The sequence below is a fragment of the Astatotilapia calliptera genome, chromosome 6 (genome assembly GCF_900246225.1).
Source record: "Astatotilapia calliptera chromosome 6, fAstCal1.2, whole genome shotgun sequence".
Classification (NCBI taxonomy): domain Eukaryota; kingdom Metazoa; phylum Chordata; class Actinopteri; order Cichliformes; family Cichlidae; genus Astatotilapia; species Astatotilapia calliptera.
This window is the reverse complement of record NC_039307.1, coordinates 3442210-3456436: the sequence shown is the minus strand read 5'-3', so window position 1 is coordinate 3456436 and position 14227 is coordinate 3442210. Positions and strand designations below refer to the sequence as shown.

At 42.3% G+C, this 14227-nt stretch overlaps 1 protein-coding gene across 4 annotated transcripts in view; it reads left to right on the top strand.

Annotated features, from left to right (window-relative positions):
• The window catches only part of LOC113023576 (potassium voltage-gated channel subfamily KQT member 5-like), a 135153-nt gene that overhangs the window by 87029 nt on the left and 33897 nt on the right, over positions 1-14227 (top strand). For all 4 annotated transcript variants that reach the window (XM_026169700.1, XM_026169698.1, XM_026169697.1 and 1 more), the window contains exon 2: positions 9611-9701. In XM_026169700.1, coding sequence (XP_026025485.1) covers positions 9611-9701 — 91 coding nt within the window. The remainder of the gene's footprint in view (positions 1-9610; positions 9702-14227) is intronic.

Genomic DNA, 14227 nt, shown 5'->3' with positions numbered 1-14227 from the left:
CTGACTGTAAATTGAGTCATTTTCACATCATTATCCACTTTGCCGAAATAAAAAACAGATGGTGCAGTTTAATGCTTAAAAAAAAATCATCTTTCCAGTTTGGACTTGGTGTTTGACTTTCAGATGATGTATTCATGTTCCCTTCAAAGTTCACTCAAGAGACGATGATTTTTTTTGTGTGTATTTTCTGTGAAGAGACAGTAAGTTTAGCATAAAGTATATTGATTGGATACATTTTTTGAGTTAACATCACTGTCTTATCACATGATCATTATGACTGAATGTTAGTTTGATACTCAGAAATATTAGTAATTTGGGGTATTTTTATAATAAAGTATAGGCATATCCAGCTAGACATATCGTACTTTCTGTCAAATTCTCCTTGTATTCGTGAGTCTGTTGTTTATTCAGCCGCAATAAGAAGTTGATTTATTTCCTTCAGCAAGTAATGGATAATGGTGAGTCGTCTGAGGCGATCGTGGCTCAAGAGTTGGGAGTTTGCCTTGTAATCGGAAGGTTGCCGGTTCGAGCCCCGGCTTGGACAGTCTCGGTCGTTGTGTCCTTGGGCAAGACACTTCACCTGTTGCCTACTGGTGGTGGTCAGAGGGCCCGGTGGCGCCAGTGTTCAGCAGCCTCGCCTCTGTGCGCCCCAGGGTGGCTGTGGCTACAATGTAGCTGCCATCACCAGTGTGTGAATGTGTGGATGGCTGGATGTGTAAAGCGCTTTAGGGCAGGATCCAATACAGTGCATGACTGTTTTGCCAATCTAATAAAATCTGTTAGTCCTTTTTTATTGTTTATTATCATAATATTGCATAACTGTAGATGTTAGCAGCTCAATTCGCCAGCAGCTGTTTCAGGACTTCAATAAAGAATTTTTCATTTGGAGAGTGTGAACGACCTCCAATGCGTGTACAGTTTGGAGTCGGTGCCTTCGAACTGTTTCTACTTGGCAAATATCAAACAATGTAGTGACTGTCTTAAGAGGTTTTAAGAGCTTGCCTTCATAACTGTTGGCATGCAGCATACAAGATTTTTAGAAACTTAAAGTCATTGCTTTATAAGTGTGTAGGATATAAGTGTTAAAAGATGGACATTTGTTAGTGAAGCCTTTCACCATCAGTGTTTTAAGCTGGATCTAAGTGGGGTGTGGGTCTGACTGTGAAATACACTCATCAGCTAACAACTCCATGACTCCTGGCTACAAGTAATGGTTCGAATGTAGCGCGACAGATAAATCGAAATTTCGCCTTCTTAAGGGTTTTTGGAATGTTCAGGATCTTTGACCTGTGAGTTTTTGGTCTTCACATTCAGCTAGTCTACATGTCGCACTGCCCTGTTGGTTGTATTCCTGCCTCGGGTCATCCAATAGATCAGAAACAGTGTTAGTTCTCAGATTACTTTCTGTGACTCTTTCTAGTCAACCCCATGCTGAAACTCCAGGCTGCTGGATTATAGTTTCTCTCTGAATAGTCCTTCCCAGGTGATTCCATCCTGTTCATGAGTTTAATCTGTCTGGATGTTGTACCTGGGTGTTTTCCCATAGCCTTTGGCTTCCCTGAGTCCTTCAAAAGGCAGTGACATCAGCCCGTGTCCACTCACTGGGTGGGGGGGGGGGGGGCTTATTATCTGCCAAGACCCTGAGGTTCTGGGGACACAAGGTATCCAGTGTATCCACCTTGTAGAACAGGGGTGTCAAACTCAAATACACAGTGGGCCAAAATTCAAAACTGGAACAAAGTCGCGGGCTAACGTTAATATTTATTGAAATATATTTATTCCTCCAGATATAAGAATGAATCTTTTCTTATGGACTCAAACAAGTTTTGCTGAAAAACTGAATATGGAACAAGCAAAGCTTAATACTAAACAATATATATATTAGCTGTATAATACCAGTAGGCCAGCTCTGATAGTAATTTGGTATGGCTTCGCAGGCCAAATGTAAGTAGGCTGCGGGCCAAATGTGGCCCGCGGGCCAGAGTTTGACACCTATGTTGTAGAGGATGCCTCATATGGTGAGATTAGTCCTGATTTGGAAGGCTTCAGTGCTTGCGGTGAGGCCATAGTTGGAGTGCACAAGCACACTGTACGCATCGCATCACAGTCTTCCTGTTGATCAATCTGTGAGTACATTAACAGAACAGAACTTGAGAGTTCTCATTTTGCCTACACATTCAAGCCTGGAGCTTTTCCCATTTCTGAAATATTATTTTTCAGTTTTATAATGAGAATTGATATTAAACGTGTTTTCTGGAGTTAATCTTTCACACAACTTAATGCAGTGATATGACTCCCACGCAAGCAGTCGGTGCTGGTGACTGCTTGAAACCTCATTTTGAAATAATCTATAAACTGTTTATGTAGTCCTCTCCTCTCAAACACATAAAGCAGGAGACGCCTCAGGAGAGGAGCAAATGAAAGCTGTCACAGCCAAACGCTGCCTGCAGCTACATGACGTCGAAGAACGTCTCTTGGCTGTGCGATTTTAAGGATGTAATGGAAATAATCGTCTCGTACCTAATGACTCGGCGGAGGTTCGTTGGTTCGGCGTGTGTGCAGACGCGAAAGCCAGACTTAAATGAAATGACGTAAAAAGGAAGTTCTCTGGCTGCAGAAATATTGTAAACTGGAAGTTTTTGCCAAGAAGCAACATTCCTGTCATCTGTTGACTCCGAAGCTTGCCACTGTGGTGGATGAGCTTCCTCTCCTTTAACTCAAACATAAACACCACCGCTGCCCTCACCACAATGCAGGACGTCACTGAAAATATGAAACATTATAGCTACAGTGTGTGTTTTGTTATTCTTAATGTGGCCACCACGGTTTGAAAATCCCTGCGCTGTAGTTTCTGTTCTTTGCTCGCCATGCATCGTTTTCAGTGCGTGCGTAATCGGTATTCTGAAGACTGCTCGCGGCAAACAGCCCTCTGTCACGGGGCTCCTCCCAGACGCCTCGCTGTATCAATAGTCAGACGTCACAAAAATCCTCACGCTCGCTTCCTCATTGAGCCGACTTTGCAAGTTCATTTGCACTCATTTAATCTCCCAAACGCATTCAGCTTGTTCTGCTCTAACTCGTGCTTCTTGCAGCCTGAGATGCATAACATCAGCATTATGGGGAATGAGAGACACTCCCCACCCCTCTTTGCTACTGCTTGACAAAATACAGAGCGCATCCCTGGCTCAGGCTTTCAGAGAGCCCAGGTGAATTATGGAAATGTGCTCTGTCGTCTTCTGAGCTTCAGTCACACTAATGTCTGCAGCTCACTGTCAGCACTGTGGCTTTTAACACGTAGCAGCTAACAGCTTATATTCATACGTACAGCCCTGCAGATATGTTACATGCATGTGTGACTGAGCAGGAAGAGTGTAGCATGACCTGTTCCTGCCTTATCAGAGCTCCAAGTTGATAAATGTGCAGACTGTGCTTTTTAAGGACTGACCATAAATTGTCAATCTGATTAAGAGTTGTGGGAGTTTCCTGGCCATGGATCTGAAATGTTCACTTGATGCCACTTTGTTATCACTTTTGCTTTGTGACATGATGCTCCGTCATTTGAGCAAATGCACAGATTGTCACCAAATTGCACGTGGATCTTGGAAGAAGTCGGTGTTTATGGTAGGATGAGTCCTTAAAGTGAGCAGACACACCGAACAATTGATCGGCACATCCTCTGAAAGACCCAAATTTACGTGCGGTGGTAACAGTAAGAGACGCATGCTGTAATGTCGAGTACTCAATCTCATCACGGTTGACAGCAAATAACTGACAGAAAATAAAAAGACCCATAAATGGTCGTCTCTGAACAAGTGATAAGGTTTTCCTCCTCCTCTGGTGAGTCTCTGAAATGTGCTGAGTGCACAGAGGAGGCCCGTCGCTGTTGGAATAAACCAACACTGTCAGGACGAATGCCAGGAATGCTTTGAGATGTCAGATGCATGACTGACTGAGTGCGTGAAGGAATGTCAACCTCGCAGGGAAGGTCAAAGGTCTTGAGGTCAAATTTCTGGGTCACGGTTAGACGACTGTGGTTAATTATGTTGTTGATGGTTGTGCTTTAGGCAGCTTTTTGAATCAGAAGATAACTTCTCACTGCTGCGTCCCGGGACCCCAAACCTGAAACAGCTATTTTTTTAAAGAGCTGCTCCACAATCTGATCACACCGGCCACCCGCACAACATAAATGTGCAACACCCAGCACGACACGCAGTCCTCTGAAAAGTCGACTTTTCTGAGCTCGTGTGGCTCTTTTATGGAGGTTTAGGTTTTGCTTTTCCTTGTCAACTCATAAAGTTCCCGAGGACAACACACAGTGGACATTAAGGTGACACACACTTCCCCTGCTCCGCAGTTCACCATAATAAGTGAAAAGGTTTCAGTTTTCATAGTGTTGGCAACACGTGCTCTGACATTTGGGAACACTATCTTCTGCCAAAGCATGCGAGGACGCCGTCTCCCCTCCAGGTCATGAGCTCGAGAAACACAGTCAGTAGAGATTGTGAGTGTAACTGGATTTTAGATACGCGATGCAGCTGATGTGGGGAATCCTACTTCTTCTTTCACTTTTTGAAGTCTTTATGAAACAAAATAATCAAACTACGTTGAATTTTGATTCAGCGGTTTCATAAAGTTGCAGCACTGAGACGTCCTAATGTTTTGTCCCAAAAAACGGGAATGTAGCCTGAGACAGTTGATGGTTTCAGATTTAAAAATCAGATCACAGAATGTACGTTGGATTGCTCTGTTTACTAAACAGTTGCAAAGCTTCCACTATAGCACCACACTAACAGCATCATGTGTAAAGTGGCGATGCATTCTTTAAAGTAGAATAATTGTTGATTGTGCACCAGCTGATCTCTGTTCAATGAAAAGGCAGATCGGCAGGTGGGATCACTGAAGACAAATCAAGTTCGATCGTGTGACATCTGCTCTGAAACTAAAATCTAAGGGCAGGAGCAGGATTTGGTTTCAGGACCATGGACAGCATCAGATAATATATCTGTGTCATGTGTCTCAAAACAGCTTATGACATCATCTGGCATAAACCCAGTCACATGTGATCATTACGACATCATTAATCAATCTATTAGTGTGCTGTGGTCCAATTAACACACGACAGAACTAATCAGGAAGGTGCTTTTAAGTGGGACTAGAGCTTCTTTATGCAGATTTGACACATAAAGTGGGAAATATGTTCAGTTTTTGTCCTGCACAGTTTATCTAATTACACCACATGTAGATGTGAATGAGTCGCCATGCTGCTTGTTCTGCATACGCTCTGTGCATACAGTGACACGTGTACTGAGCACGCTCACATGACCCTACAGTGTAAAAACCAGGTTAAATGGGGCAATCAATCAGTTAGACTTTAGTTTATAGCTCCTTTTGTGCTGAGTGATGAACACACAATACACAGGAACTGCAAAGCTGATAACAAGATGTAATAAAGCAAAAATAATATCCAACAATAAGAAATCTTAAAAGAAAAAACAAAAAGGAAAATATTGAAATGGTCGATAAGAAAATTAAGAAAAATCAGGATCAAAGATGAAGCCACGCTAAAGTAAAAATGTTGAAACTGAATAAGTGAAAAAAAAGGTTACATAAAATACAATAAAGGCAAATACATAATAAAAGTACAACTATGGCTCAAGCTAAACTTGAACTGGTTTGCAGTCAGATAAAATCAAATCAAAACGATGACCTCTGCAGGGTTCCAGGGTGCACGTTTTCCTCTGCTACGCAGATTATTCAGGTGTGTGAGTGATGAAAACATTCGGGCAGCAGATTCTCACTTTTAGAAAAACCTGTTTGTGTCTCACCTGCGAACTGCTGCGAAAACCAGCTCCTAACAAACGGACAACTGAAAGGAACACGTTTAAGACGGCAAAGCCAGATTTTGATGTCTTTTATTGGGCAGAGACCTTTCATTAATAGGACACAGACGTCCTCATCTTAGATTTATTTTTCCAGTTTTATTTAAATTTTATGTTTTTTGCACTGAACCAAACATTGAGGTGAAAAATTCTTCTTCTTTATTATCAGTGGACAGAGAGTGTTCAGCCAGGCGTATTAAAGAGGCTCTTTTCTGCTAATTTTCAGCTTTCTTATTTTCTTTGATGGACATTCTTTGCAGCTTTACATAATTCAAAGCTCAAATTAATTCTTATGTATCTTATAATGGCCCCTCTGTCTCCCATTTGCTTTTCTCACTCTGATCTTTTTTGCACATCTCCGTGGTCATTTTCAGCCTCGTACTGGTGATTTTGCATGTTTTTGTGGTTATTTTGTGTCTCGCTGTCTGTTTGTGGCATTTTGCATTGCATCAAAGTCATTTTTTTGACTTTCTGGCAAAAAACATTCAGGAGCGCCCTGCAGCTCACCTGGTGAAAGCTGTGTCCTCACTGCAGAGGCATGGCTTTAATTCCACTCCAGGCCATTTACTGCCCCGCTCTCCTTACCCTCCTATCATCCAAGATGACAGATAAAAAGGAGACTGTGGAGAAATGTCTGCCAATCAAATTCAGAGTGATAATGAGCTGTAATATACCATTGCAGTTTGCGGATATCATTAGTTTTGGAGCTCATTTTGCAGACAAATCAATTAAATTATGCTAATCAGAGCAGCACTCACCACTTGTTCCGTGATGCTGGGCCAACGTGCGAGCGCAGGGGAGGTGGAGGGTGAGTAGGTGGAAGGACGTACCTCTCCTTCTTTGTGTTTGCCAGTTTAATTTTCAGTCAGTGTTGTTTGGAAGGTTAAGAGCGATCACTCTGCTGGGAGCACTGAACGAGATGCTCCAGATGAATCCTTCAGCTCTGAGTGCAGGGCATCACGACACACGGGGGCCATGGCCGTCCGAGAGCCTCACCTTGTGGGATTAATTAATGAACCTCATTGAGAACTTAATGATGCTGTCACAGGGCTTTTCACTTCATCCCCCCCCCCCACCCCCTATTTTTTTTTAAAGTAAATATATTCAAACTGGAAACATGAGTTAGGCTACGGATGAAGGGAGTTGATTGTCACTCTATAATTTTCGGTCTGACAACCTTGTAAGTGCGAGAGGCGTAGGTGTGCCACTGACAAGGAGCTCGTGCTTCAGCTGACAGCACCACAATGCTTGTCACTAGATGTTTTCCTCCAATCAAAAGCACATTATTCAAATCTTTGGAAATGTCAACAGTGCAAACCTCAAACTTTCGATACTTTATGCTTTTCGTTTCATTCGGAACCTCCAGCAGCTCTGCGAGGCCTGTCGCAGAGCAGGAGGAGAACTCATGGGTCGAGAAATGATGACATAACCATCCCCAAGGCTGTGGAAAATCCTGACCTTCATTTTGGCTCTCTGCATGTCGGCGAGGGCCCAAGTGGGGTCAGAACAGCACAGTCCTGTACTGTTCTGTGGGGTATGGGAGTGTGACCTGCTCTGCACACCCACTATTTTCACACAGGCACCATTCAAACACTGGAAGTAGTCCTGATGGGCCCGGCAGACAAGCTTGAAAGACTTCCCTTCAACTCTGTGATAATCTGGGGTCAGTTTGGCACGAGGGGCCCATAGGAAGGAGTCCCCAGTCTCCGCTTCGGTACAGCTGTGCACAGGGACAAACTGCATTGTGGGTAGGGCCAAGGTCAGATTGCCAGAAATGATATTTTTCCTAGAGGAAATGATTGTAATGTGAAAAACCTTTTTCAAATTCCAGTAGCATGCAAAGCTGTTTTAAAAGTCAGTCCGCTGCCAGCTAGGAGTCTTTATCGGCTTATCCAGTGGTGACTGTTCTGTGGCCTGAGAATGGAAGTGGAAATGGATTGTGAGTTTCCAGGTTAAAATAACACCAAAGTGCCTCGTTTCTATGCTGGAGATGTAGAGATGCACCGATCTGATATCTGGTCCCATCCTGACTGAAAAAGCTGACTCTGGTATTTTGACAAAGGGCTGAAATGACTTGTTGAAGTCTGCGAAGCATCTAACCAGGATCCCTCGTAGACACTACGTATTAGTTTTGACTACATGCGGATGCAGGGAGGCAGACCCGTGGGAGTTGCTGGTTGAGGCTGAATAGTTCAAAAGATTCTCTCCCGTGTGTTTTCCTTGAATCTGAGGTAAAACATCAAGACAGGAAGGAAAGATGTGAAGGAGAATTCATGAGAGGAAGCCTTTCTTTTTGAAGTTTGTGTTTGATTGGTGATTGTAATTTGGCTGCAGGCGAGGACGGATGGCTCTGTGATAGACTGGAGACCTGAGTCCCTCAGTGACAGCTGGGATAGACTCCAGCATCCCAACAGCTCTGAGCTGGATAAACAGTTATGAAAATGATTGGATGGATCTTTACCTGATGTGAAATGACTGATGGCAGCTAAACTACAGCCGTCACTTCACTTTATCATTGTTTAAAGTTCAAACACCCACATATTAGAAGGCAAATGCAGATTATAATTAAACTACCGTCTACTTCATTTGGTACTCACGCTGATATACTTTTTTCCTGAACCACTCAATCATGTATCTCATTTCCCTTCATGAAGGATGATCCACTGTGTCCTTTGCTAAAGAAGGTAATAAAGGAAGCGTCTTTCCTTGGTATTATTCCAACTATTCGACCACAACCTTCATCTCTCAGCTGCTTAGGCTTTCAAACAGGTCTTGCACACTGTAATCCATCTTTATTGCTTAAATGTCATTTCTGGTACTCTGACTTTGGTCCTGCCTGTAATATATACAGTTTGTAATATATACAATAAACACAGTTATTTCAATAAAGACGTTTATTCTGTATCAAGCAGTAAACGGGAACTGTGGATACTTTTCATAGATGCAACCCGGTTTTATTGTGGACAGCAGAAGGTGCCTCTGCTTTCAGTTCTGTAACGGTGGGGGGGTTGCTTGGATTTCAACAGGAGTGTAAATAATCACCTGAAATTCTGTAATTAAAGGTGTGTTTATGATTTGAAGCGAACTTCAGAGGCCTAAAAACAAGACCTGTGTAACATGAAGTGGGCTGTGTTGCTGTCATTGCACAATAGTTAAGAGAAAACACACACACACTGCGTGTCAGACGGGCCTGTGCAGCAGACTGAGATGATAAAACACAGATGTGCTCTCACCATTTAACATCAGGAGCCACTGTAGCTCTAAAGGCTGCACTCATATTTCTCATTTTGGAAGCTTTGTGTGATGGAAAAACAAAACACAACAATGAAGATGGAAAGCTACGGTTTCCTGGCGGAGGGAGCGACAGTCGGGAGTGTGGAAGTGGTCGGATGTTGCTTGTTTTCCAAGAGCCGCAGTTTCACTGCTTGTTTCTTGCAAACCATGTTGCACAAACAAGCATGATTAACTTGATATCTCAGGAAATTGAATAATGGTCGGGTTCACTGTTCACTGCAGACAGGAAATAATTGTGCGATTGCGCTGCCAGGTCGTTGGTGTGCTGCTCTTCCTTCACTGCCAGAATGGGTTCAAGAGTTTGTCACAGAGGAACAATTCCACTTCAGTGCACAGCCTGTTTGGGACCAGTGGAAATGAGGGTTTGGTCAGTGGGGTGGATGAGGTCAGCCCATTGATGTCATCCTGTTTGACTCCAGTTTTGTGTTTTTGTTCAGGTTCGTCTTGGTCTTCAGCTGCCTGGTCCTCTCTGTGTTCTCCACCATCCCGGCTCATCAGGAGTTCTCCTCCTACTGCCTGCTCATTCTGGTAAGCACCTGGAAAAATGTTCTTCTGCCAGGAACTCTAAGCAATCAGCTCTTTAATTCATTGACATCTACAATATACCCAAGCATACGTGTAGTACATACAGTAAGACCATCCATGAGGCTGCTCCACCACCTTAGAGGGGATTTGTCTTTCCTTGCACGATCAGCTTTCTCCTCTAAACCAGTTAAAGAATATGCTCCCAAAGAATTTAAAAACGTTTGCAGAGTTTCATTCATTATTCTCATTAGAACTGCTTCTTGTTTGTGTATAAATTTATATGTATATGATGAATTTTGATATTTGATGTTTTGACATTTGTTACTGTCTGCGTGTGTGTGTGTGTGTCAGTAGTGTGCGTGTTGTGTGGTCTGCAGGAAAACTAGGAAACATCTTTCCTGGCCTGAATAACACAGACAGTCCCAGCTTATCAGATAACAGCATATCTAAGCTGATAAAAACAAAAAGAGCTGACAGGAGATTCTCTTCATGCTCTTTTTCATACATGTTTGAACACTTCAATATAAATTTCAACTTCAGGTGGATCATCGTCCTCGGCTCGCTCTCGTATTGAGGATATTTGAGGGTGTGGGAGTTTGTAGAGCCAGTCTGTGTGTGTTTTCTGTGGACTTGGTGAAAGCAGTCGGTCACGGACTGTGAGCTCGTCGGTGCCTGTACGACTGTAGTCTTTATGCTGGCATTGAGTCAGACAGCACGAAGTGATCTCAGGCAGTTTGCTGCAGTTTGGCTCTTTTAGGTATCTTCTTCCTGTCGTATGATGGTGGTCGTCTCTCCATGATCAGGCTCTTTATTGATTGACCTTCCTTGACTACTTTAAGCTCCACATCAGAAATATTCAAATCCATACAAAGTTTTCCATCATAGTATGTCAGTTAGCCCTCCTTCACTAACTCTCCAAAAGTTACTGATATTGAGTTTTATTCCTTATGTTCAAGGTTACAGCTGAGTTGGACCACTGTTACAAACAAATAGAAAATATAAAAAATTTATTTGAAATTCAGTGTCTAACACTGTTTATTAGGGACACTTTTATCATCGCGTGGCAGATTGATGCGTTTCCCTTACAGAAAAAAGAATTCCACTCTAAATTTAACCTGAAAAGATGCATGAAAAGTCACCAGAAGGAAATGACATTTTAAATTTCCTGCGAGTGGATCACCAGAGTCTCGACCTCCTGCGACCTCCCAAATTTTAATTAAATCCTTGAAGCCTCAGTTCTTCTCCTCCTTATCTTCCTCCTCCTCAGATTCAGCATCCAGGTGTGTGACTTCCACCTGCCTGACTGGAGAGTTTCAGACTTCTGAGATGTGAGACTCTCATCCCACAAACTGAGTTTCTCTAGCTCTTTGGTGTCTCTGACATTGGAGGGTTTTTGTAAGAGCAACATAATACCTCAGGAGAGAACAAATATGTGACAGACTTATTCATTCACTTTGCACACAACATTTGTATCCTTATTTTATCACGTCACCCGCTGACCCCAAATTTTCATCCAGAGTAACCGAGCATAATAATCATTGTTCCAGTGTAACCTCATTTAGCACATTTTCAAGATATTGCAGTGTAAGCGTACGTTTACAAAAGGTACGTCTGACCGCTTCCTTTCAGTCTGATTAACTGACACAGATGTAAGACCTCAGGCCTGCGGACCGCTCAGAAACCCCTGAAACCACCCGGAGTGATTTTGGCTGCCGTTGCGTGAAATCGGTCACAAAGTTGGTGCTGCACCAAAAACTTCAGGTTCCTTTGGTCGCCCACAGCTGACCTATACTTTTCATACAAAATGCTGACCTGTCTCTAAACGCTGAGCTGCAGTGAAACTTGAAAAATTGAGTCACAAACTGGAAACGGAGAATGTTTAAAAAGTCGAGTGCTGGCTGAGTTTTTCTTTGCAGATGAATGTTGTCTGTTCCTGGTTTGCATTTCACTTTTTCAGGTTTCCCTGCTGGTTAGCAGTTATTTTGAGTGTTTGCAAACATGTTGGTATCTTCCACTGCAAACTATCAGTGACCACAGTAATCTGCTAGCAATCAAAACAATTGTAGGGAGATGTTTTTTTTATTTCAGTGCCGTATTCAGAAACAGGTAAACATATTTTTTCTTACTGACCGGTGGTCGGCTCTCTGGATGTGTGTGGCTGGGGCCGAACATGGAATGTAATCTGGTATTTTCCATTTTACTCATGCACTTAGCTGCATGAGTAAAATTATATATTAATTACAAAATATCAGTGATCCTGTAAATTAACCAAGATGTGAAGTGAAAGAGGAAAAATGAGGCAGTCTGCAGAAAATACCCAGTAATTTGTGTAATTTGTGCTAATTGTGATCGCTGACAAACTGTGCGGAGGAGTGGGAGATAAATAAGGAATATGATGAGCAGTTAACAACGTTGCCTTTCCTTTGAATGTCTTGTTTAAAGAAGTTCTGAACAGAAACCAAAGTATGAATTGGTGAAAGGAGAATTTGCCATTATGAATAAGCCATACGGCCATCGGGAAAACTCTCGGGGTCGACCTCGGGATAACAGAATAAATGGCAGATTTAAGTGCCTGCCCTCAAACTGAGAACTCCACTTTCTTTAAGTACTAACAAATTGAGTTCAAAGATGTCTTGAGAAGAAAGCGAGGAACGGTGGGCACGGGAGCAGAAATGCCTTTTTAACAGACTCTTCACGTTTTTCTTTTCTTTTCTCTTTTTTTTTTTTTTAAAAAAAAAGCTTTTGCAGAAGAAGAGGTCACTTTTTTTGCACGGGCAGCATTTACTGCACATGATTGCCCCTGCAGCTGGAGCTGCCATTTCACAAATTGCACTACGCTAATTGCATCAGCGTTTCCATCTAATGGAAGGTAAAGCCGTGCGTGTGCATTAACAGATGACCCGTCTCAGTCATTTTAACACACAATACTTTTGTCAACCCGGCATCCATTTAAATGAGACAAACACTGCATTAATGACGTATAATGACATGTGATCAATGCAGCAAATAATGACTAATGTAAATTTACACTGATGTGCCAAAATAATAAGACCAGCCCAAGATAATGTGCTGCTGGTATTTGCATCTGAAACATAGACAGGCTATCATGACATCATCCAGGGGTTAGTGAGGTCTCGTTATAAAGCCTCAAGTTTTAAAACCAGATGTGATGAGTGAGAGGTGGATCCGACTGTCCAACTGATCACGCCTGGAGCTGGAGCATGCTCATTGGTCATTAACTTGTGGTCAAGGTCAAGTTCAAGTTTATTTATATAGCACATTTCCAACAGTCCACACAGCACAAAGTGCTTAACAATGTAAAACCACTAAAATCAATAAAATGCACAACCGTGATGCAGTAAAATATAGAAGACAATAAGTCAATAAAACAACTAAAACAACAACTTATGATTGACAAGTAACTGGCCAGTGATTAAATAACCAAATTTTAAAGAGTTTAATAAATAGTTTAGGTTGGAGGAGATGCCGTGGCTAAAGAGATTACATCTCTCCACTGGCTTAGGAACACCTCACAGGAGGCGGCCGGTGAGAGGGAGAGCACCTTCACTGCTTAGGCTGCTTTCCCTGCCACCCAGCCCCGGATAACCGGAAGAAAACAGATAATTAATCATTTCTAAAATGAGTGACTGAGCTCATAAAATCAGCAGGAAAGCATTCACAGAGTTCTGTGTGAAGGACTGTTTCCTGTTTACTTTTCAGGACCAGATGTCTTTGCCTCCTGGTGGCCATTAAAAAGAATGCAGCGTGTATCTTTTATAACGTCTGTAGACAGAACTCAAGCTTCTTAACCTCTGAGCTAATGCTAGCTGGCTTGGTTAGCAGGTTACATCTATACACTGTACAGTCTACTCGAGCACATATCTGCTAATTAGTGCTAAGTTAAGTCACCACAGTGGGTTTGATTTGGCAGATCTTCCTGAAACGCATCCAAAGGGTCTAGCATTGTGGCTAGCATCAGTGCTAAGTAATGAAATAATATTAGAACTGAATTGAAGTGAAGGAGACTTCTCGGACAGTTGCTTCGTACCATTAAAAGCACAACAGGTCAAGTAAGTGCATTAAAAAGCTCCAAAAAGCACTAACAGCAGAGTCCAGAGGTCCAGTTCACTGGTTCATTTAGCAAAGGTAAAGCCCAGCATACGAGTAACAGCCAAGATACGACCTACCACACCCCCAACAGTGCCTAACGTCAAGCCAGATAGCAAGGAAACATTGTCAATATCAGGTGATGTCATTGAATCAACGTTGACCCTAACGTTGACCTAACGTCACTCTTGCACCCTTTTTTAATATTGAAACAACGTCAGGTTTTGATATTGAATCAATGTTGAAACCTGACATTGATTGAACGTTATATTTTCTAATACTGTTGACATTGAAACAATATCAGAATCTGACATTGAAACAATGTCAGATTCTGATATTGAAACAATGTCAGATTCTGATATTGAAACACTGTTAAAAAAAATAATTCAGTTGTTATGAAGGGAGAAATCAGCTGTAGAGAT